Consider the following 25,010-nt stretch of genomic DNA (forward strand, 5'->3'; position numbering starts at 1 on the left):
TGTTTCAACCTGGTGAATTCAACCTGCTCATGAGGAGGTGACGATATTTGACAATTACAATTACAGATGCCTCTATATTGCTCTATAAGGCCGTCTGTTCAGCTCTGTTTCTTTCACAACTATTTTAGCAGTTACAGTGGTCACATTACAGAAGAAAAGAAAAAAACATATTACTACAGCTGTCAATGACTTACTAAATTACATCTTAGCGTTTCATACTGGTGCATGACAATAACATAGGCTCATGGAGAGGTGGAAGTCAGATATCAATAAGAGCAGACAGCTACATTAGAGGTGATATCACACTGTCAGGTGCAGCAGGAGATGTTCACCTACACACAGACCCTGAGGCGGCTGTCATGTCTCTGACAAAATAGACAAAACTAAAACTTCTATTTCAAACTTCTCACTAAATTGTTGAACAGAATAACAATTACACATTTACTTATATTGTATACTTATTGTTAATTTCCCTGATTTATGTTATATATTCTAACTCTATACTCAAATAAGGCATTTCAAATAACAAACAAGGTTTTTCTTCTAGTGGAGAGGTTCTGACTGATTGTACATGACTGGATCAAAAGCTCACGTCTGCATCTAAATAGTAGAAAATTGGTGAATGCCAAAGTTCTCATCCATCATTGGTCTATGGTACTTTAGAAATCTGACTGTACAAGCGCTTTTTACACGAGGTCTGATGTTGTTACCACTGCACTTGTTTTTCAACCCACTCTGAGCTCCAGGGGCCAAGCAGCATACATGTTTATGGCAAAGAAATACAACAGTCTTGACTTCTAACTTTTGACAAGCATGCTGCTCTTCACCAAAGTTGTCATACAGAGCTTTAAATATAGTTTGGAGAAGAAGGCAGGTTAGAATAAAACACACAGAACGTGATTTCACAAACTTTAAAAGGTTTCTGAGGCCCATAAATCTGATAGAAGGGTTTCCATCTGACTTCGAATCCAAGATCCACACACACACACACACACACACACACACACACACACACAAATTAGTCTCTCAGTTAGCCAACGCAGGAGTGAATGGAAGTGAATGAAGGAATGAAAAACAGTCAGGAGCAGGAACGCGTGCAGACAGCGGGGACATACAGCGGCAGCCTGCACAGGCCGACAGTTCACATAGGAGACAGCAGGACGGGGCTTGACTGAGCGCTTCCAGTTGCTAAGAAGAGTGAGGAGCAGCTCTGGGATGGAGCCGCTGCGGTAGTAAGACTTCAGGGAGGAAAGGAGAACGAGAGGAGAGGAGAGAGCAATAAACAGGGGATGACGAAATTCACAGCACAGGCAGTGATGAATACAGAAGACTATGCAGAAATAAGGAAGAGAGAAATAACACAGAGATGAATGAAATCCTAAGAAAAAGGCTCAGAAGCTTGGCTGATGAGGAAATATGAAGGCTGATAGGTTACGTACCCAGCTAGTGCTACCGCCCTGACCCTTTGCAAAGAGCAGAGAGGAACCCTGCAGCACCGTCCACGAGGACGTCCAGTTCTTCCTGCACACAAGAAAACAGAGGCATTATAGAAAGCAGAGGTACTATAGAAAACAGAGGTACTATAGAAAACAGGTATTCTAAAAAACAGAGGCATTATAGAAAACAGAGGCAGTATAGTGCTCAGACATTAGAAAACAGAAATATGACACTTCATGAGGACTAAATGAATTCCCACCTGACTTTCTTTCCATTCTCTGTGATTTTTGTGACATTGAGGACTCCGCACTTCTCCGACGGCTGTGGAGGAAGACACAGTTGTGCATAAGAACCTGCTAGAACATATACATTGAACACACACACATCCATACACACGCTGAAGCTTGAGAAGCAAATGGGATCATGTTGGTGGCTGTGCTGCCTGATGTTATGTCCAAATATGACCAGCAGAGGGCGTCCTGAAACTGCTGCAAAGTGACCAAATTGCTGCATCTCTGCTGGTGGATTTGATAAGATTTTGATTGACATGCATGTGATGCGGTTAGATATAGGATGTGGCATGCGGCAGATGAGATAGAAGGTGAATGTAAAATATTGGAGATTTTAGAAGATAAGAAGGAAGATGTGTTTGTATGAGATGGATGCAGATGCAGGTGCTATTGCTGGTGCTGGTGCAGTGCAGGCTGGGATACTAACGGTCGAGGGGTGCTTAGGAGATGAGGGGCAGGAGTCAGAGTCTGGAGAGCTCTGCTTGGGCGCCGGAGCACACTCCTACCAACAAGAGGCACGACATGATGAGTGTCTAATAACTACCGGCTAACTACAAGACACATGAAGACAGCCGTTGTGAGGTTAGTGAAGAGCAGAAAAAAAATGGATCAGGAACCTGCAGTGGAAGATTGAGTGGTGTGTTAGGGATTAAAAGGGGGAGACAGGTACATTGGGATTTGTATTGCAGAGAACATGCTTTTACATCCGAGTAGTAGAGTGTGTTAATTCAGTGATATTCATTCAGAGATGCTGCTTTCTATCCAGTCACATTTGATTGCCAGGCTTTGATTTGTTATGATTGGTGATTGAATCTTGAATAGCTTTCTAAAAGCCGACAGTGAATGACAACCGATCTTTGAATTTAGAGCAGGGATTGGAGAGGAGAGGCTCTGCGTGGTACCAACTTTATCGCGGTAAAGAGAGAGACGGAATTTCCTCTTGTGAGGGTCGGAAGCGAACCTCCAGAGTTTGAAAGAGAACTGCAACGAAACCACCAGAGTGTTAGGGCTCCAGTATCTTCACCTCCACCTTCAAAACTACAACATCTGACTGGAGAGTTATCAACCTTTTAAAAGTTCATGTATAGTTTAGATTTCCCCCACTAAAGCTTGAACACGTTAAATAATAAAAACACAGTCGAAAACGGTACATTAGAGGAGCACTACTCCTACCCTCTGTGGCTCTGGAGGAGCTTTCCAAAGTCAGACAAATAACCCTGATGGTGTCATCGGGTTATCAGTCCTTGGACTTGAAGAAAGTTTTTTAATAGATAGAAGCCTGGATTACAAGCTGGGAGACAGAATGCAACCCAGCAGATGTGATGGAGAAGAATGTGGTCTTAAATTACTTGATGTATTTCATTTGTGTAGACAACTGAACAGAAGGTATCAATAAACATTTTTACATATCCTAAATCAAAACAAAAAAGCATTAAATCCACACTCTTATTCTGACTGTCTGTGGGCATCAATGTAATCACATTTAATATCAAGATACTGCAGGCTGGCAGCTGTGTTTTGGTGATGAATTTCAAACAAATATGTAATTATTTCACATATGTTATTCTATGTAGCTGTTATTGCTATACTATTTATATATTGTAGCAATGTGTGCCCTTTTTGGGTTTTTGGGTTCTAACAAAAAGATGGGACTGGTTGCATTATGGGGAATGTGGAATCCAATGTTTTTGGACCTTGCCTCATATTAACGACTAAAAGTCAGGATACCATTCCCTCTGCTGTATCCAGTTTGACTAGTCTTTTTTAAAACCTGTGTCTTGTACGTCCCCCAACTTTGATGGAAGTACAATACTAAATTGTTCATCTTGTAAAACTTAATGTCTGCTATAACAGATGATCTACATCTGTAAAAACTGAGCCTTGTTTGAAATAGAGGAGAACCCTACACTCTGAATGTGTGAATGTGTATTAATGTGCATATGTGAGTCAGAGGACTGCAACAAAACCACATGTTGTAGTCTTTAACTATCTAATAACAACACTCACAGCCTGATCACATAAAACAAAGGTAGTACACACACTTTTCACAAGATTCCCAAATGAGACACAGATTAAACTGTCTGAAAGTGTCATTAGACTCTGGGATTAAACTGGCAGCCAATACGGCCGGTAATGGAAACACCAGAGGAAACCCTGCCAATAAACCAGCAACCACAGGACACACCATCACACCCAACAGTTTAATCACATTAGATGTCAGATTCGTATTTTGGGTAACACCTTGTAGAGTTCATCATGGAGTCCTACCTTGTCGTTGAGATCTAAAACGTAGGTGCTGTGTCTCCACTTGGTGAGTACGATGGGGTCCTGCTGCTTCCTCTCTAGACTGCGACTCTTGGGAACCTCGCCGGACTGAGGGGAGATGTTGTACTGCAGAGAAAGATCAGAACTAAAGATCAGACACCCGAGTTATCCTAGCAGACCCTTCACTGTCTCCCCTACCTTGTCTCCCCTACCTCTCCTTTTAACTTCCACAGCACCATTGGAGAGATGGACTGCATTCACAGCCCTAGCATTGTCTTCTAAAGTCACCAGTGAGGTGCACAGCCTGTGTCCATGTCTGAACTGCTGTCCATTCAGTCAGAGAATGTAGGAGGCTAATCTGATCTGCTCTGAAGCCTCCAGATTACAGAGTAAAGAGACACTAATAGTCTGTGACAGAGGGTTCAAAACAAACTTGGTTGTTATGTGAGCTCCTCAGACACTCATCCACTTACATTAACAGGACCGGACTTAAAACCGCACAGTAAGGGGAGGAGTCACGTAAAAAGTGTGTTAGTGGAAGTGTTTGGTGATGTAATATGAGATTACATTAAAGTGGATGTAAGAAGACAAAAAGCACATGGACAGATAATGTTCATAAGCTAATCTTACCTTCGGCAATTCCCATTCTGACCTGGATCCATCAGCACTGTAATAGTAGGGCCGGCCCTGTTCATCCACATGCTTTATCCACTGCAAACACAAACACTAGTCAGTTTATGGGAAAAACAAAAACAGGCTTACATGGATGAAATACAGAGTAGAGACCGAGTTATATCTCCTTAAGTCTCAAAAGAACAAATGAAAGCAGACTGAACCTTTTCCTGTGTGTATTCAGAGACGTAGAGTGTGTGTCCGTGCTCGTCCAGCTCCTCGGACCAGCCTCTAGGGGGCGATCCATACTGGCTGTCAGACTGACTGGAGTGGGTGCTGTGGCAGTTCTCCTCTGAGGACAGCGGCTGAGGAGGACAAACATTTTTTTTTAAATCACCAAGGAGACATCACAACACTGTTGACATGAAAATATCATTTCCTCATTACTTCATAGGGATTTTTTGTGTTGTTACTGTCTGTCTGTGGTGCTAGTTAGGATAACAGTGCAGCATATTTCTACCCCTTGAGTCCATGCCAGTAACATGTCTGGCACCCCAGTTTGGGCTGGGATATATTACTGGTGCTACCTATACTACAAACACATCATACAGACTGCAAATGTAGGACAATATTTTTAGTGAGCAGCCTAGTGCTTTTGAAGGTTACCTCTCTTGTACAGGTCCTTTCAGGTCCAGAAATAGTCCAAATTATTAATAAACCCAATTCCACTGACAATACAAATGTCCAATAGCCATTAGTGAGCACTGAAAAGACTGGAAAGATTCTCACAATTTTTCCTCTGAGAGGGAATCAGGCCTTTAGAATACAGAGCTCTCCGAGGCTCTGAATAGTATCAGTTAGTGTCTCATAGTCCTGTTGGAATTTAATTGACTACTGAGTCTAATATAATCTTTGCCCACATAAACAATAATAGTATGGACAGTTGGTTGGATTTCATTAGGAAGAGGGATGAGTTTAACTAATTTTGGCACCAGATTGGCCTGCATGTAATTCCATTTGGAATTTCCATAAACTTGATGAAGGACAGAAACTCTGGAGCTCCATCAAGATTAACCAACTATCAAAATTGTTGGTTTATTTCATGTGGACTGAGTAACTGTTTTAGCTCTAATAATATAACATCATATCACTTAATATGAGGAGCCAACCTCCCCTGCAGTACACCAAAATACCACATGAGTGTAGTGTTGAATAGTTAGGCAGGAAATGACACCCTGACAGGAAACCATGACTTCCTCATATCAAAGGCATTCTTGTTTCCCTACCTTCAGTAACCACAACAGCATTTTAGAAGCCCTTTGAGGTCCACCACACCTCCACCACAGCCTGTTCATTTAAAAACAAGTCAATTTCCAGACTGTTAATACCTTCAGCTGTGGCTTTTACTCACACTTCTACTTACGTCCAAACTAAATACTTGCTTTAGCATGTGGTCACACCTACTGTTTGTTTCCTGTAGGCCAAACAGGAGTGAAAAAGGTGCTGATATTTTAGTTTAGTATATCTTTGTTTTTAATAGATTTGGCCCAATGAGAAGCCAACTGAAGCTGCATACACACTAAATACAATGTGTCACCTTCCAGCAGGGTTGTGTGGAGATGTGGGGGTGTTTATTTGTGCTTCAGAATGTAACTGCTGTGAAACAATCAAGAAAGACTGTTTTAATTATTTCTCTGATTCACTGCTTTGTTCTCGCTACTGCAGCTCCCTCTCTTCGTTCACTCTCTGCTTGCTCTACCACTGCTTCTCTCTTTACTAGTCGTACTCTCTCTCTCACATTGCCAGAATTGGTGTGATTGTGGCCTAAGTCACAGACAGAAGTGGCTTGAGCCTCCCTCACCTCACTCTCGGCGGTGCCTTGGCTGTCTCCTCTGATGCTGCTGCTGGTGCTGCTGCTGGTGTCCCGGGTGCGCGGCGGTTTCCAGGTGCGCTCACCGCTGGCCCGGTTGTAGTAGAAATGCCTGCCGCTCAGGTCTTTGTGGGTCTCCCAGTCGCCCAAGATGTGGAGAGGGGAGCCGGAGGGGACGGGCGGCAGGCTGGACTGAGAGATCTTCAGTTCCTGGAGGTTAGTGTACACCGGTGAGTCAGACCGGCCCTGAACTGTTGGCGATGTTGTCTAGAGGAGGTAGAAGAGGCGAGAGAGGAGGTCAGATCAAGATTTTATTTATCATTTGAAAATGTTACATCTTATACGTCCAGTCATCTTTAGAGACTTTATATCTGTATTTATTTTACCCATCTAACGAATGCAGAGACACACAGATCTGCTGAACATAAACTCAGCTTCTCTTTCTAGAAGTATGAAGGTGATGCATGCAGATGAAAGGGGAGGGCAGACGCTGACAAATCTGCACGACAGGATACAGCTGCTGATCAAAACACATGCCGCATGTGGCTTGCAGACACTTCAAACCGTATCAGTCTGATTCAAATCCAGATGTACTCTGCAGCACAGTTGCATAATCATTCATCATATGCTGTGCACATAAAGGGCTACCGGTTTACTTATACACCACTTTTCAACACACAAGTTACCAGAAAAGACAGCTATCAGCTCTAGGTTTCAGTGCTCTGAAGAGCTCCTGCCAGAGGTCAAAACAGCTCCTTTTAGCACAGAGGGGCTCAACCATGTAATGTCTTATATGTCAAGGAAAATTTAAAGCCAATCCTGTAAGTGATAGGGAGTCGATGGAGAGGCTAACAGTGAAATCACATGTGATATATGTTTAGTGATTTTCAAAGCCTCGCTGCAGAGTCTCCAGGTTTGCTGATGCAGGTGAAGCAGGTGTTACAGATGTGACGCAGTTTGGTCTAATTTTTGCAATGCTCCTTTAGAAAAAAAGGGGAAGAGCCACATATTTTACGATGCTCAAATTTTAAGCTTTTAGTTTTTTTACATTGTTTTAACACTAGTTTAAACTGCTTCCTTACAGTACAAGCCATCAAATTATTTCTAAACCAGTTGATAAGTAGACCACTGATATGCTAATGATACAGAAACCTGCACAGAGTGAGCAGATACAATTGGTCTTCTGCTCTAGGACTTTTTACAGGGTTTGACTGAGACTCTTCTGTCACTGAACAAGCAATCCTCTTTGCAAGCATGTTGCCATAAATAATGTTGGATAAATATTTAGTAAGAAAAAAAAAAGTTGTGATAGAGAGTTACAGCAGATAAAAATGCGGAACCAAGCAAAGTAAGAAAAGATGAGCTGAGAGGAAGCAGAAGAGTAGAAGAAGTCAAGTAAGGTTAGCAGAAGTACAGTATGCTTTGTGTTGAGGCCATGAATCACAATGTACACCGTTTATTACACATTATAACTTCAAGGTGTTAACTTCTAAATGTAGTTGACTGACTTGCGGCAATTTTCTACTAACCGCAGTCAACACAGTAAACTTAATCACGACTGTGGCCCCCACGGTGTCAATGTGGACCACACTTCAAAGCTGCTTTCTTTGAGACTCCAAAACTTGGCAGCATCCGAAGGTCAACTCCACAAAAAGACAGAAAGCTAAGTTTCCATGGCGACGGCTCAGAGCGTTCAACGTGGTTGTGAATGCTTCTGAAAAAATATTGGGGGGGGGGGGTTTGTGGAGTGGCGCTGGGTCTCTGAGACCAATGCCAGCAACACATAAATGCCCAAACTGTAAAAAGAATTAGATATCAGAGCATGTGCCAGCACAGTATCCCCTCCACCACCCCCTCCCTCCCTCTATCTCTCTGTTTGTTACAGGTGAGGAATGTGAGGAAGGGAATGCACTTCAGTCGGGGAGGGTTTGAACTGCTTTCAGGACACAGATGGGACTTCCTGCCGCTCTTGGAATAACAGCAATATTTTTCACATAAATTATTATTTAATATCCTGCGCACATGCTGGAGCAGAGGAAAGGCTTGAGCAGGCGCCCTGCTGTTTCCAGTTAAGATTTGCCCTGCTGCTTTCTCAGTTTTTTAGTCTGACGGACAGCAAAGTGAGGAAAACCGCTGAGGGATGACACGAGCAGAATGGAGCCCGCATGCCACAGCTTTTAATTGCCACTTTTTAACATTTTTTTTTTTAGGAGGAATAATGTGGTAATGATCAAGTAAATGCAGATGATTGAGCTTGGCCCCGTTGAGCGAGGCTGGGGTCAAATCCATTTTAAAATTCCGCTCAGGCCAGACAAACCAAACTGCAAGTAATTAACAAGCTGCGACGTCTATTTTGACAAAAGTTCAACCCCAAATATTTTCCCTGCGGTCTTCATTTTCATTCAGGCGGTCGTTTAGCAATCATTTCTGACAGTGCGGAGTGTGCACAGTCTATTACTGCGTAGAGGAGGCAACACAGGCCCAATGTTGACATGCATACCACACATTATTTAACCTCGAATTATTCATGCTATTTCCACAGGAAGTGCATGTAGAACTGTAATAACAGGGGCGCGCTGGTATTTAGTGTTGTATTTACATTATGTTAGAAAAAAGATGGAGCAAAAACACAAAGATCCTGATTTTTACTCTCTAGTATGCATCATGTTCTGGATTATCAGACAACCCTGATGACATTCAGGTTTCTACAGAGTCACACAAGACATGAAACAAGTGTTTACACTCATAGGGGTGTGTGCTTGAAACAATACTGAAACAGTACTGAGTGTGGAAGAGTGTAAATACCTGTTCCAAGTATTAAGATTGGAACAGAGCATAGAGGATTGTGATGCAATGATCTTACAAAAGGAGACAATGGCGCAAACACTCAGGCTGTCTTGCCTCATACAATTAGCTGTATAACAAAATTATGAATGCACAGTAGTACCATTGAAACGTTTGGACATACCTTCCCATTGTCTTGAATGAGAAAGTGTGTCCAGACTTATTGACTGTCAGTGTAGTTGTGTAAAGAATGAGAAACACAAGTTTGAAAGAAAAGCTCAAATGCTTCCTTTTTTTATCACCTCTTCTCAAGAGATTTTAGCATGATATGGGCGTGCTCATCTTTCTCTGGTGTTATACATGTCGGTTTTGAGAAGTTGACATCTGATGAGATCTGATAAGCACTTAATATAAAATACACTGACAGACTGAGTAAAACTCAACCCATTTTTTTAGGCATACCCTTGAAAAACCTACAGAAAAATGATGTGCATGCATTCATTTTTGGCAAAAAAGACACCTTAACTGAAAGGGATGGGAGGATAATAAAACACACTATTTAAACTTAGCCTAACCTGGGGATGTGGGTTGGATCTAGAAGCCTAACATTAACAATTCATTGATTATCAGAGAACAACAACCAAGCTTATCAGTGCAGTCTGGTGGCCAAACTATGCCATGTCCCTAAATGACATGAAACACCTCCTTTCCACCTCTATACTGACATTTCATGATAATTCTCAAACAACACACACAGACCTCTGTCTGCAGATACTATCAACCGTGTGCATGCATCATATCATGAACCGCTCCGATGCTGAGCTTCTCTCATAAAAAAAAGAAGAGAGCGATGACTAACCGCTCCCTTGAAAGCAAACTCAAAATAGAAGTGATGTCAAGAGACAATGGGTGCCCTCTTTTGTACAAAAAAAAAACAAAAAACAGGACTGTTCTGTATCAGATGGGAGGAAAAAAAGCATTATGCAACGTGATAGAAGTCCAAACACATGCCTGGAATAGCAGGAGACAGGCAGAGGCACTTTTTCTAAATGTTTAATTGAACTCGGCATCAAGTGTTTTACTGGCAGACTGCAGTCTCATGGTACCTGCTAGTTTCTGACAGGCAAACTTTTGTTAAAGACCTTCTTAAAATGCTACCTGAACAGTTTAAAGAGAACAAAGCTAGCGGTGCCTGATGGGAAGTTCTGAAGCTATAAACAGACAATGGGAGGTATAAAACACCACCAGAAAAATAATTGTTACAAGGAATCCATCTGTGCTGGCCAAAATGAAAGCCTTTCTATATTAATCTGAGAGTGGACACAGATTAAAGATTGATAAAAGTGTAAAAATATCACCGTCCAAGACAGACAGAGCAAAAGCATGTTGTGTTGTTTTAGTTCCCTCTGTGCTGGTCTGAGTGGTCACCTTGTATCCAGGACCGCTGCACACAAACACATCGTCGTCATCCTCCCCAGCTTTCCTGTAGCCTCTGAATACACTGAGCGCGCGACGCATGGCGATGGAAGCGCTGTGGCCATCCAGTGGTACAAGACGCAAGCTTGACCCCCTCCTGAGCTTTCACCTCACACACACACACACACACACCAAGTCACACACTCTCCCTTCGCTTCTCTCGCTGTCCTTTCTGGCTGCATAACAGAGCAGTTGAAAGTAGGAGGAAATTGGAGACGGCGGCTGTGACAGAGGCAATAAAAAAAAAAAAAAAAAAAAAAAAAAAGGGAACAAGATCTTTCCACCTCTCAGGGTGAAACAAACAAAGAGCGGTACACAAACAACGGAGTCTGACACAACAGGAAATGGGGCTGAAAAAGTCAGAGCTTCAGTCAAAGTGGGCACTGACAGATATACTGACAGTGAAAATGACAGTTCAGACTCTTTCACTAGAGGCCTGGCTCTATTCTTTTATATTTAAGCTGGCTGCTACCCTCAGACTCACTGTGTAAAGGAAAGATAACACCACTGAGTGCTACTGGTGTGCTGTTTCTTCATCCTGCACCTCATCTTTCACCTGAGCAAGATGGCTGGTTGAGCAGTTAAGTTGTTGCCTTGTTTGAGCAGCTGAAACAATGAAGACAGAGCCACAGGCAGGCAGAGAAAAGATATATTTGTAGTGTAAATCAGACTGTGAAAAGGGGAAATGAAGAGCAGTAATGTCAGTTATTAGAGCGCTACTACCAAGTACAGCATGTATCCCACAAACATTTTGTAACATGTGTTGTAATGTGCTGAAGACCTTTCAACATTACAGTACTTGTTTTGTTCCCCATTAGTGATAAATCAGAAGCCAGACTGCATTTCTGCATTTGAGCCCTGACTGATACTGGCATGTTTAATGCCAAAAGTGTTTATATCAACATTTGAGCAATATCTAGTGAAAAATCTTGATTAAAATCCCCTTAAACTTGTGACCAGGATGTGCACTGATTGTGACATATGTAACAATGCAAAACACTGCAGGAAAGGGAACTCTTTTGGCTTTCACAGATATTTTTGGACACTGAAACAAAGATGTAAACAAAGTGAAAATTGGATTTACATTCACCAGATGGTCCAACAATAAAAGTTGCTGATGTTGCTCCGAATCTACTGAACGTGTAAATTGAAAACTGCCAACATGTTCACCATATCAACTTTATGTGATATAATACAAATGTGATATCCACAGTTCATTGTACATCAAGTGGAGTCCTTGTAATGCTTATCAATTACATTTCCATATGTAAAAATTCTCAATTCTCCAATGGCTAGCTCATTTGTATATTCTTAATCTACTTCTGCTCTTTTATGTCTGTCTATGTGATGTGACAGAATAATATCAGTATTCATATCACAGACTGAACTGGATATTTGGCATTCTGTCTTGCAATTTTCTTCTCCTCTACAACCAGTAGCAGCTGTGATATTTGTGATAAGCGTATGATACATTGGCACATCTCAATAAGCTACACATTTCCAACCAAAACCACATTTTCAGTCACCCTGGTCAGTGTGGATGAGCCCCTCAATGACTGCCTGATAGTAATCTCTCCCAACTGTTATAGCACTATATTCTCATAGGCAGATTTTCTGGTTAGTTTGAAGTGAATGAGATGTGGCACAGGGCCGGGAAGCAGGGGGATCGAGACCCGGGGTCTCTGACAGGTAATTAAAAATAGAAAAGGACCAGAGCGGCGGGAAGGATCGCTCATACGGCTCGGGGCGAGAGAGGTGTAAATGAGGGATGGATGGAGTGAGTGAATGAGATAAAGGGCAGGAGTTTAGGAGAGAGAGGGAGAGATGTGCTGTTGAATACAGAGCGGTCTTCACAGCAGCAGCAGCAGCAGCCTGTCTGCACAGCCGTGATAAATGAGTTTCAGACTACAGGCCAGTATAGTATAGAATCCACACAAACTGCATTAGAATGCATTATGCGGCTTGGACTGTGTGTGTAGGCACGCCCAGCGCAGGAAAAAAAACAGTGATTAATTTAACTCAGAGGTCTAATGGAGTATGTGAAGGCAGAGGGGGAACGGACGCAGAGTGCAAAAGAGAGGCAAGCTGATGAGAATCGGCTTCTTAATGGAGCCCGATGAGATTCTGCTCTGCTGCGTGGAACCACAGCTTACTGTAGCTGTTGTATTTATTACCATGTTGGGAATACTACACCGTGTTTCCCCCCCCTTCCTTTGCTCTACTCAGCCTCCTATCCCGCTGTGCTTGTACAATCACTAGAAAAATGCCTGTTCCTGGCAGTGCGCGGTAAATTAAACCATAAATAATTCTGTGTGTAAAGAAGCGCAGGTCAGGGTGAGGGCAGTAGGGATGTGGGCTTGTAGTTGCGACACGTGTCCGCTAGGTGTCTCCCTCGAGTTTGACAGGAGAGGCCAGGGGAGAGAGATGGGGAGAGCAGGGGCGCTGGTGAGTGGGTGGGAGTCTCCGTCAGATGTATCTGGCCATGAGGAAAGTAGCGTGAGGGGGAGGGGTTTCAATCTGTGCACACATGGCAACCCACTCTGCTGCATCTCCATGAGACACCACACTCTACGTACATGCCACAAAGAAGCAGTTTACATGCTCTCCCTCTTTATATCCCAGTCTTGGCTGTAATGTGATTTCGTCACCTTGCTGCAGGATTCAGAGTATGATGACAGAAGACGGACGCATTACTGTTACTGCTTGCTTGAATGTAAATCACTACCTGGCTGAATCCTAAAGATATATCGCTGATCTGCTTTTGCAATATGAAGCCGGACCTATTAAGGATGCGATATGCTTGGAACAAGCTATGTTGAATGATGTGTCACCTAGTTTCCAATGGCCGCACTAAAGGTGGGGGGGGAAGCCTGCTGTCACCTTCAGTGCATCTCTCTGTAGCTTTTGTGTGATGAATTGTACAAATGGGGAAAACAATGCATGTGTGTATTTTTGAAGGAGTTCAGGATGTTTGACTCAGTTCTATATACGAAAGTTGACAAGTAGTGTGAAGAATGAAACACAATAAAGTTGTCCTGCTGTCACACCTCTGTCCAGCTGTTGAATGAAGTGTGTGTGGCTGTCAGGGAGTCTATTAGGAAAGGTACAATAGTCCTTTATTTTTCAGGATCCAGTTTCTGGTCCTTGAGAAGCTTCATTTAGTTACTATGCACCATCTTTAAAACCAGACCTGATTTTATTGTTTCTTTATAAACTGGCAACAGCAGTGTAGGTCTATATACATACATTTTCTTTTTCATTCAATTCTATTCATTCTAATAATTGATCTAAATTGTCTTTGTATAAATGATGTTACATACTGCATGAATCTAAAGGTAGCACACATGAATAAAAAGCAGAGGTGCAGGACTTGTTTCAATCTTCCGTCACAGATGGCAACAGCGTCAATGTCACACCTCAGAGCGTGTGTTCAACCCCCCCCCCCCAACAGCGTTACATAATGCAATTGTGTAATTGAATTAGATGAAAGCAGGTTAAAAGGAAGTGTGGTGGCTAGAGAGGTGGGCACAGGGGAAGGATGGAGGGGGGCGGGGGGGGGTCCGTGACCATGGCGACGCTCGGCCAATGAAGCGGTCGCGCAAGGGGGAGCGTTTGAAGATTTGGCCGCGGGAGGTTAGAGGGGAGGGTGGGAGAGAGAGCGCGCCACCTCTGAGCAGACGCATCAATCCGCTCAGATCCCTGTATTCTTTTGTCTTTGGTCCTCTCATCTTTTCTACACTGACCTCTTCCCCACCTCTTTCATCTGTCAACCCCCCCCCCCCCCCCCCCCCCCCGCAAACACTGAGCACGCAGTCTCTGCCCTTTTCCCCATCCGCTGCATCTTCCGATAATCACGCGCCCTACCTCTCTGACCATTCTCCAGCTCCACTCTCTCCCCTTCCCAGGCTCAGCCAACGCCCCACTGCCCACCCCCTCTCCCTCTGCTCCAGGAGGTATGATGGTGATGGTGATGATGATGGTTGTGTCCATATGACCAGATTAACCTACATTTCCACCTCGCTGGGCGTCAGTCAGACTGCATTCGCCAGCTCCCCCCATCCTCACATTTGTGGCATTTCGCAAGCCAAAGCCCCCTCACAACCCCCACCCTTCCATCCCCTCACTCTTTCTCTCAACACAGAAATGTACCAACATGCACATGAGCGCAAGACAAGAAGCTTACAAGCGTACACACACACACACACATGCACACACATACACACACACAGAGCTCCTCATTTCCCTTAGCAACCAGTTCCGACCTTGCACTGCAGTTCAGAGAGGCACCTATATTCAGCTTGAGAAAAAAAAAAAGATTGAATAGTGAAAAAAAAGTTAATGGAATTCAAATACTGACTGCATGCATACGCAGGTCAGCAAAACATGACTGGGGTTTGTGAGTGAAATCAAAAAAAAAAAAAAAAAGAAGTGAGAAACGCTGGGATGAAAGTGAGTCAGCATCTTTTTGGCTCGTCGGCATGACGACAGCTACTTTCATTTCATGGATCAGAGGAGGCGGCGAGGCTCGCAACCTGACAGAGACACGAGCAATTAACCTTTTGGTCCTGAGCTGATAGCGCTGGGCTAAAATGTCAGTTTGTGTCGGTGGAAATACAACCCCTGGATGTGATAAACCTCTAGTAGCTCAGTGGAGAATTACTGGTCTCACACACACACACACACACACACACACACACACACACACACACACACACACACACACACACACACACTGCTGCTGCTGCTTAGATACTGCAGACAAAGAAGCTTCAAGGCTGTAGATGAAAAAAAAGGACATTTTCACCAGATTAGAGCACAAAATGGTTTAATCGTGTTGAAAACAAGCTGAAATTGACAGCTGATTTGTTTTTTTTATGTGTGGCATCATTTCAGATGTGTGCCAAACTCTGAGGATTGTTCAAACAACTCTTCTGTGCAAAGTGACAGAAGGAGCTGCGCTGTGCCTCCCTCCAATCTGATTTTTTCCTCTTGAAATGTTAATGAGTGAAAGGAGAGGGTGGATTTTTGAGGACAAGGGGGGTGTGGTGGGGGGGGGAGCCCGCAGCCATGTTCAAGTCTCTCATGTGCATATGGGGACGCTGTCGTTTGGCCGAGAACCAGACTTGTGTTGGAGGGGAGGGGGGGGTAGCAGAAATTCTACAGTGTGAGCATGCTTAACTAGAGCAAAGGAATCAAACAATTCATATCTGGGACAAGACGCTCCATGGTTATTTTATAGGCGGCCCGGTGGATCACGGGGTTTGGCTTGTAATTTGGGGCTAGACTAGAGCAGGAGACATCTCCTTTTTAGTCCCGTTTCTGTCTTTAAAACCATATGGAGACATTCCTGGGGTGTTAAAGAATGTGAGTGTGTGTGTCTTGGGTGTGTATCTCAAATATCATCAAGTCTGAGCGCCGGAGGAGCGCAGAAAAAATTTGGAGAGTGTGTGTTCTTTCATATGCTGCTTACTGTCAGTGTGCGTGATATGATTTGTGTAACGAGCCGCACCGCTTGAGGAGATGCCACCTGCGTCCCCGTAGCAACACCTGGGCGTGCTTTGCCTCAGTGTGTGTGTGTGTGTGTGTGTGTGTGTGTTTCTATAGCTCTCTCCAGTAGTCATCAGATCTGTTCAGCCTGGGCACACACACAACTTCTAAGTTAGAGAGAGAGAAAAAAGGAGTGTGTGGGTGAGAGAGAGACAAAGAGAGTGCATGTGCATGTTGTGTAGAGACTCCTACGTTCCTCTACTATGGGAGGGGGGGTCAAAGGTTGCAGATCCACACACACACACACACACACACACACACACACACACACAGCAACAGAAGTGACTCCCAGACTCCCAGCAGTCTGTCCTCTCTCTCTCTGGGTGCTGCACTCCCACCCCTCCTCCTCCTCTTCTTCACTTTTCTGCCAACTCTTCTTCTTTTAAACGCTCTTTGAACGCAACAGCAACCACCAGCCGGCTTCTGTGCTCTCTAAAGTGCGAGACGGACAGCCAGACACATTGGAGAGAGAAGGGGGGGAAGACGGGATGACAGAGCGAGGGGTGCTGCAATCTGTTACCCAGCGCGAGCGTCCAATAAAACGCAGGGAGAACAGGATGTGATGGATTTCGCGTAACGCTCCCGGAGTGAGGACGGGAGCGGGAAAAAGGGGCCCCCGATAAATGAATCCTGGCTGCACAAGTCAAACGACCTGCCAGCGCCCTGACAGCATCAATTTGTTCTGTTTAGCTGTGGACAGGTTTGGAAATGGGGGGGAAAAAAATAAAAAAAATATATCGACGACGCGCCAAAGGAAAATTCAATTTCTTTAATGGAACCAGCATCAAATCTCTTTCTTATTACTCATTTCGAGTGGTGTTCGCCGTACAAAAGGCTCTGTGTTCCAGCAGGCTTACCGTCAGGTTTTGTCCCACTGTGCGGGGTAAAAAACAAACAGAGGGTCTGTTGTGGGGCTGACACCGCTAAACATTACAAATCTGACAGTCGGAACAATAAAAGCTTGGTTAATCAGCTTGGTTTCTTTTTATGCCGGCTCACAAACTGAGCACTACAGCAGTGACACCTCCCGCACACACCAACAGAGCTACACCTAAAGCCTCATACAGCTGCTGTCTGATCCATTCACTCCGGCTATTAACAGCGCCGCAGTATTTTAAGAACTTCTTTTCTTTTTTTCCTTCCACCGCTTGATTTCTTTCCATTTCTTGGTGGCGGGAAGCACGAGGCTGAAGCAGAGACTTAGCAGCATTCCTCCCGAGGCTGACAGCTGACAGCTAAGCCCCCCACCCACCACCACCGCCACTCCTCCTCCTCCCTTCTCCCTTCTCCCCAAGTTAATGACTAATCCTGCCCTAATGCCTGCAGCGCCATTGGTTCGAGCTAATTACACTAGCTGCCTTCCTGGGGTGCTGATTGGCTGGCTGGACGGTATGAAGGTGGGGCAGAGGGTGAAAGCGCGTGAACCTGTATAGTGGAGGCCTTCGTAGTAAAGCTGAGGCGATTAGTTGATTAATTGATCGGCAGGAAATTAATCTGCAGCTATTTTCATGATAGATTAATCTTTTTAAGTCGTGTTTACAGCGGAATGACAAACATTTGACGCTTCCAAGTTGTTAAATGTTAGGATTTGTTGTTTTTCTTTCTTTTAAACGGAATGTTTTTGTAGTTTAGATTGCTGGTCAGACAGAATAGGCGTCCAAACTATTCCATAAAGGTTCATGTGGCTGCAGGTTTTCATTCCAACCAAGCAGGAGCACACCAGGCTTGTCTCATTTAATCAGCTGATCTCAGTCTTCAGACACAGCCCTTTATGGAATAGTTTGGACATGCCTGGAATAAGCGATTTAAAGATTTGCCTCGAGTTAATAGTGATGAGACTGGATCACCGTTTTCTGACAATTCATCGACCAAATTATTCATTCATCAATCAAGCAAACAGTCAGATTAGTAGATGACTCAATGACTGTCATTAGTTGCAGCCTCGCCTGACCTGGTATCTGAGTCAGGCTGTGTAATTGGGGCAGGTAGAGTTCTATTCTAGTGCTGCTGACCTCTGGCAGGTATGTCAATAGTCCCATTTCTATTAAGGAAGTCCTCTCACTCGGTCCTCTCAGCTGTTGTGTCTCCATTGTAGAGTAGGATCTTGATAGGACCCACCGGACTCTGGAGGACGACGTAATCATTCTGCAACAATTTTGATCTTCGTGTGATCATTATACCCAATCAGCACCGAGTCAACCTCAACTGTAAAAGTTCCTGGAAATTGTTCTGCAGGAGCGGTTCGTGCTATGGAGACATGTCAACAGTCATGGCCCTGTTAAATGACCCTGAAGTTCCTGCCCTACTATAACTAAAGCTCACATAGATCCAAGCAGACTCACTATCACTATTGATAACACAGTATATTATACAGTCAGACAAAGTTTTTAGAGGCGAGATGGAGATGCATGTTTGGTTCAGGATGGTTTTTCTACAGGACCCTGAAGATCTCCACTGTTCAGGTGTTGAGGAGGAAGCAGCATGTCAGTCACGGGATTAATTCTACAACCAGAGCTAGTTTGAACAAACTCATCAAAAGCAGCAATGTTTCCACTTGCCTCCATGACTCAACCAACTCACAGTATTTTCCTGGTTTCTAATACACTGTGAGAGGCTTATTAGCTGCTTGAAAGCAACACTGGACTAGCAACAACAGTAGCAACAAGGCAGGTCTCCATTCCTGCCTGCTCACACTCTGAAAGTGTGTTTCAGCTCCAGATAAAGATTTCATATTTTTGGAATAACACTACTTTACACACAATACATCTTATTGTAGCTGACTGAATATTTTGGCAGGCAACCCAAACTACATCACAAAAGCATGCAGGGATGGCTCGTTATCATTTTGGAAGCAGCTCATAGTGTATAGAGACAAAACTCCAGTAGCTCTTTCTCTCTCTGTCTTCTGGTCTGAAGGCAGCTGGCTGTGCTTTATAGGAGGTTATTAACATTCCCTCAAATCTACTGCTAATGTGCTCTGTTTATGTGGAAACACATAGAGATACTCAGAGGCTCCACCACAGAAACTCCATGAGTCCTTTTAAACAGCATGCTAACATCTATAATAATTATGAGAGCAAGATATTGAAGAAAAAGAGAGATTACAGAATATAAAAAAAATACAGCAAACAGGCTGTTTTATCTCAGAGGTAACATTGTTTAAGGACAGTAAAAGAGGGAACAGGGCTAGACTGATAGACTACATGGCCAAAAGTATGTAGACACCCACGCATTACATCCATATGCTCACTCTTCTGGTTTCAGGCTTTTCACTAGATTTTGAGAACCTGGCTGCATGGATCTGCTTCCATTCAGTCACAAGAGTATTAGAGAAATTCAACACCATTGTGGAATGGTAACTCCTGTGTTCCAGTTCATCCCAAAGCTGTTGGATGGGTATGATTGATTTGAGGGCTCTGTGCAGACCAAGTTCATCTACACCAAACTGGGAAAACAAATTTCTTTATGGAGCTGGAATGGAACGTTATGGAACCGAAAGACACAAATAAAGACTGTTGATAGGTGGAATAGGTATAGGTCAATTAATCAACAACTAGTTTCATAATAGATGAATCGCTTCAACAGTATCAGGTTCTCAGAAGTGACAATTTACTGCTTTTCTTGTTCTTAACTTGATAGTGAATTGACGATCTTTGGGTTTTGAGCTATTGGTGAGATAAAACAAGACATTTCAAGATGTTACATCACAATTTAGGAAATTCTGATGGGCATTTTTCACAGTTTAATCCATTTAATCAAGAAAATAATCAGCAAAATTATTAACGATGAAAATAATTAGTTGCAGCTGATGGAGGGATACTATTATCTCAAATGTTATTGTTTGCTGTAGAATCAAGATTTTCCTTAAAGACGTCTACATACTAATGCAGACGTATAATGCATACAGTCTCTGTTGGGCTGTTGGAACCAATAGAGTCGCAAGATTTAGTCACAAGCTCTTAATAATAGTTCATTACATAACTTTTCATTAGTTAAATATATGTAAAAACCCACAGCAAGATGTACAGGGTGACCAATAGCATAGTCTTTCATTTTCACACCGCATGTAATTCTGTTCATATCAGTGTGTTTTCACTTCTACATAACCTGACCGATATATGAACTTGATGTCAATTCCACTACACTCGACTAAACTGGAACATTCACACTGCTGCGAGTGTTTCCTCCTCGAGTTGCCTGCTTAGTAAAGTCTCATCAATGACACTTCCCATGAGCCTTTGTGGCTGTGAGTGGAGGAGGACAATTTACACACATATCCTTTAAACACATCTGCAACACACACATTCTTCACATCTAAAAGAAACCATCAAAAGCACATCATCATCGTCTAGAGGAATACTATAACTTATTCTCCAGTGCTTCCTGTTTCAGTGGATTCAGCTCCAGGATTTTAATTGAATTTCTAACTAATGACTGCTGTAAACATGTTGCTATTATAATGACATCAGAGCAGTGTTGCCAGCATGTGTGTGTGTGTGTGTGCCTTTATCATCAACAGCAACTTAAGATTAAATTAGTACAAAAAAAAAATCCCCTGTAATGCATCCACTGTAGTGTCATCAGCGCATCTAGCTGGTACCGTGACAACAGCAGATCAAGTCTCTGTGTTCACATGGTACAAATACCAAAGAGACGACCGCGGGTTGAGATATCAACATGTTAGATAAGAGCGATGCCTCGGGAACATTTCCTCACCCCTGATAATGATTTCGCAGAATGCTAAAAAAAAAAAAAAATACATTTTCATATCTGCTGATACACACTGATTACATGTGCTCCTCTTATACAACAACACAGATGTACAGACGGGTGATAAATTAAAGGAGAAACTGGTACAGGTCTGAATGCTTGAGTCCTACATTGAGGGGATCTGGCAGCATCTTATTAAGTCGCTTTATGTTGGTTTTCATTTGTCACCTGTCTGTAGTCAATCAGTTTGGAGATGCTTTATTGATCCACGCTGAAGGAATGTCTCTCTCTCTACAGGGAGGGTCAGAGGTCAGGGTCGGCTACATAACACACACTGTATAGCTGCTCAAGGACTCTATGGCAGGGTGGGTTATTGTTGGCTGAGGGTGTCGATATCAACCTTTGAACTAAAGCTAAATCCATCATAATGAGACCTGACATGAGAGAAGTCTAATATTAACCTACATACGCCATGTGTCATGTCAAGTATGGATTATTATGAAGGTAATTCTCAAAAATAGAAAGTCTACAGCAGTCTGGGTTTTTTCCTTGCTGTAATCATTCCTCCTGTTCATACTGATCATTAGAGGATCCCTTCATGATATACTTGTATAAAAGTGATGGAGGACAAAATCCACAGTCCTCCTCCTGTGTAAAAAATGTATACAAAAGTTGATCTGTAGCTAATTTGAAGCTTCAGCCATCCAAATGAGTCAAATCAAGTAGATATGTTTCAACGTTACAGACTTTTTAGTGCCAAAACAGGACATTAAGAGGGAAATTGATGCTTAAAAGACTGTAAATGTGTCAGATATCCACTTAATAAAGACCGCTGAAGTCTCATATAAGCTTCACATCGACTTTTATATGACTGTGTGGATAGTTAGTAGTAATAGTCAGTATAAAGAAGAGGAATGATATGGACACCTGATTGTTGCTTTAAGACAGGCTTAAAAAATCATGAACTTATCCTTTAAAGATTTTATTCCATCCCTGTCATGTTACACTCCTCATATACTGTCTATTTAAACCATGTGTAAATAAGCTTTAAGGCCTACAGTGAGGATTAAAAATAGATTGAGACATCAAATTGTAAAGTCTACATTGTGTAACTGCTGGGAGTGAACACACAGCGCTGACTAAGTCTTAAGCACTATTGTGAATGAACATCTGCTACAGTGGCACCCTGTTGATCACCATGCGTCAGCCTAAAAGCTTTAGACAGAGACACCACAGTGAAAGGCGTGAGAAAGACAAAAATAAATCTAATCTGAGCATCTAAGAAACAAAAAGAGATGACTTGTATTCCTGACTGTTTTAATTTGTTTCACTCACACAGTGACCAAGTATCTTTTCTCTGAGCTATGATATTTTAATATCAGGTTTTAAACTTGGTTGTTTTTATTTTTTTGGTGTCATTTCAATAAATTAGAAAATAAAATGTCTAGTGTAAAGAGTCCTAGTAGGAACAATGCACACACAAGCCAAGACTTGTAGGAGATAATCCAACAACACTGTGGAGACGCACACACTGAGAATTCTATTTAAATACAGCTGCGTAGTCAGCATTAATGCTTAAGTGGATCTCTAATTGTTTCAGCTTATTAACCAGATTATGGTCATGGTAAATGTTATTCTGTGACACAAACAAGTCAAACACAGGTGAGACTAATCACATTAATAAAGGCTACAATCCCTTTAGGTGCACCAGTGTGCAGGTGCTGGCATTGTATATGCTGACACACTTCAATTGAAGGGAGCCCTCGTCAATATTAGTTACAACCTGTGCTTTTCCTGAGGTGACAAGTCAAGATGTCTCAGCTCATCTATACAGCACATGATTACCTGTGTTCTTAAAATAAAAAGCTTGTTTGTAAGAATTATTGATGCATATATTATAGATGACTGAGATGAACAAATATGTAACATTGTGAGTCGGGCATGAGGCAGGACATAAGCTGCAGAATCTAACTATCTAACACAACAACAGTCATTATAGTTAGCAGGCATAGCAGTCCAAGTATTTTGGGTGAAGTGATCCTTTAAAAGACTCCTATTACACTGTCAGAGTCATGATGAACAGTTACAACAATCATCAATGCAGCAGAGTCATATACATCCTCTTTTTTTACTCCACGCATTCTCCTTTCTTGTCAAAACCTGTGCCTACATTACCCACAATGCAATTCCACCCGGAGCCACTAAATACATTCTACACTTAGTCAGAGTTTGATGTGTAAAATCTGTGAAGTTTCCGTGTAAAGTAAGCTCTGATTTACTGTATTTGAATGTAGACTGCCGTAAAGATTGAAGGGATGGAAAGGGGGGGGGGGGTTGATGGGCATGACCGGGCAGACCTCGGGGGCCTGGTGGCAGTAGCCCTGAGGTCTATTGATGCGGTGCCGCATGAAGTGCAGAGACAGCGCGGGACACAAGGGCTCTTGGTACAGAGGATAACAATAGCCAGTCAGCCCTTCACTCACTACAGCTGAGCAGCTGACAATGACAGGAGGGGAGGAGAGGTGGAGGGGGGGGGGGGTGTAAGAAAGAAATGATGGAGGAGAAAAGGGGAGGGAGGGGGGTTTAGGAGAGGTGTGAAGTGTCACACGGGTTATCCGGCTCCTCCGGGGAAGGAAGGAGGGGAGGGGAGGGAGCCGGCCAGAAACACTGTGACACAGAAAGAAAGACACAAAGGACAGGGGACAATAGAGAATAATGAAGCAGCAGTAGGTGTAGACTTTGTCAGCTGTGGTTACCGTGGAGGAGTGGGGGTGGATGGGGGTTAACATGGCTGCTATTCTTAGAGATTAAGGGAAAGTGTCTGTACATTGTTGTGTCTCTGGCTCCTCTCTTTTTTCTGAGGAGGAGGGGAGTGTGTGTGTGTGTGTGTGTGTCTCGGTGACAGTGGATGATGAGGAGAACACAGGCTTTAACCTACTTTATGTTGAAAGAAAAGCTTTGATCTAACATCCACTGATGAATACAATCACCTGCGCGCAGAAACGAGCGCCCACACGCTACCTCGAGGCGCTGTCACGTCTCACAATATCTGCTCTGTTCACTGACACAGTCGATCCTCATCAGCGGGCCATTCAAGTTGAACTGCATTTGCCCTGCAGTTAAGTGAAGGTCAGATTCTCTCTTTCTTTCTTTCTCTCTCTCTCTCTCTCTCTCCCTCCCTCTCTCTATCAGTTATGGACTCCTTTTGATACTGAAACAGGTCACAATGGAAACAAGAGGATGATCCTCTTCTCTTATGTAACCCAAAATCTTAACAACAGTCAAGTGAGGCTTTCTAGCAATCTACTCATAGTCAAATATACAGTACACACAACTAGCATTAATAAAAGAAAATAAAACAATGACTTATTCCATTCCATGTTTATCTAGATCAGAAAATGAAATGTTAAAACTAATGGAGAGCATGATTTTACTGTTGTACCTCCAATGCTGTTTAGACCAGATCAGCTGAGTCAGCACCTTATTTTAAGACCCACCTGTACACACTGCCGTTTGTCTAATACTGTATAACTGTTTTTTAATTGTTTAATGTGTTCATTTTATATTTGTTTCATCTCTCTATATTTGACCATTGTTTTTATTGTATTTTGTGTATGATACTCTGTGAATGGTGTATATTGTATCATGTGAAGCAAGTTGGTTTGTAAAGGTGCTGTAGAAATAAGGTTTATTATTATTAATATAATTATCTTAAGCTGTATTATTATGTCTGTATCATCTGTGTGTTTTTAAACTGGACCCAAGTCTGATGATGATGATGATGATGACAAGCCTCTGTAATATGTGTGTGTTACTTCTAGGAAGTGAAACAGTGATAGCGCCTCTAGTAAACAATGTAGACACACTAAATTTAAAAGCGGATACATACTGGCAGCGAAATATTAATAATAACAAATAAAAGTAGTCAATGTGCAGAATGGATAGTTTCAGGGCTCATTTTAACTAGTATTAATTGATAAGTGAGAGCTGGTGAACACGGATGGTAGAAAAACTAACTA

At 42.8% G+C, this 25,010-nt stretch overlaps 1 protein-coding gene across 7 annotated transcripts in view; it reads right to left on the reverse strand.

Moving 5' to 3' along the window:
* arhgap12b (Rho GTPase activating protein 12b) overlaps window positions 1-25,010 on the reverse strand; it is a 56,899-nt gene that overhangs the window by 6,557 nt on the left and 25,332 nt on the right. For 2 of the 7 annotated variants that reach the window (XM_053342284.1, XM_053342283.1), the window contains exons 3-10: window positions 6,466-6,741; window positions 4,829-4,969; window positions 4,623-4,703; window positions 3,996-4,118; window positions 2,634-2,708; window positions 2,155-2,229; window positions 1,697-1,758; window positions 1,440-1,521 (exon numbers count right to left, since the gene is read on the reverse strand). In XM_053342284.1, the coding sequence (XP_053198259.1) occupies window positions 1,440-1,521; window positions 1,697-1,758; window positions 2,155-2,229; window positions 2,634-2,708; window positions 3,996-4,118; window positions 4,623-4,703; window positions 4,829-4,969; window positions 6,466-6,741 (915 nt within the window). Of the gene's footprint in view, window positions 1-1,439; window positions 1,522-1,696; window positions 1,759-2,154; window positions 2,230-2,633; window positions 2,709-3,995; window positions 4,119-4,622; window positions 4,704-4,828; window positions 4,970-6,465; window positions 6,742-10,686; window positions 10,861-25,010 lie in introns of those variants that run through there. The other 5 variants (XM_053342286.1, XM_053342285.1, XM_053342288.1 and 2 more) reach the window with 3 other exon arrangements.

The sequence above is a fragment of the Scomber japonicus genome, chromosome 21 (assembly GCF_027409825.1).
Source record: "Scomber japonicus isolate fScoJap1 chromosome 21, fScoJap1.pri, whole genome shotgun sequence".
In the NCBI taxonomy this organism is placed as follows: domain Eukaryota; kingdom Metazoa; phylum Chordata; class Actinopteri; order Scombriformes; family Scombridae; genus Scomber; species Scomber japonicus.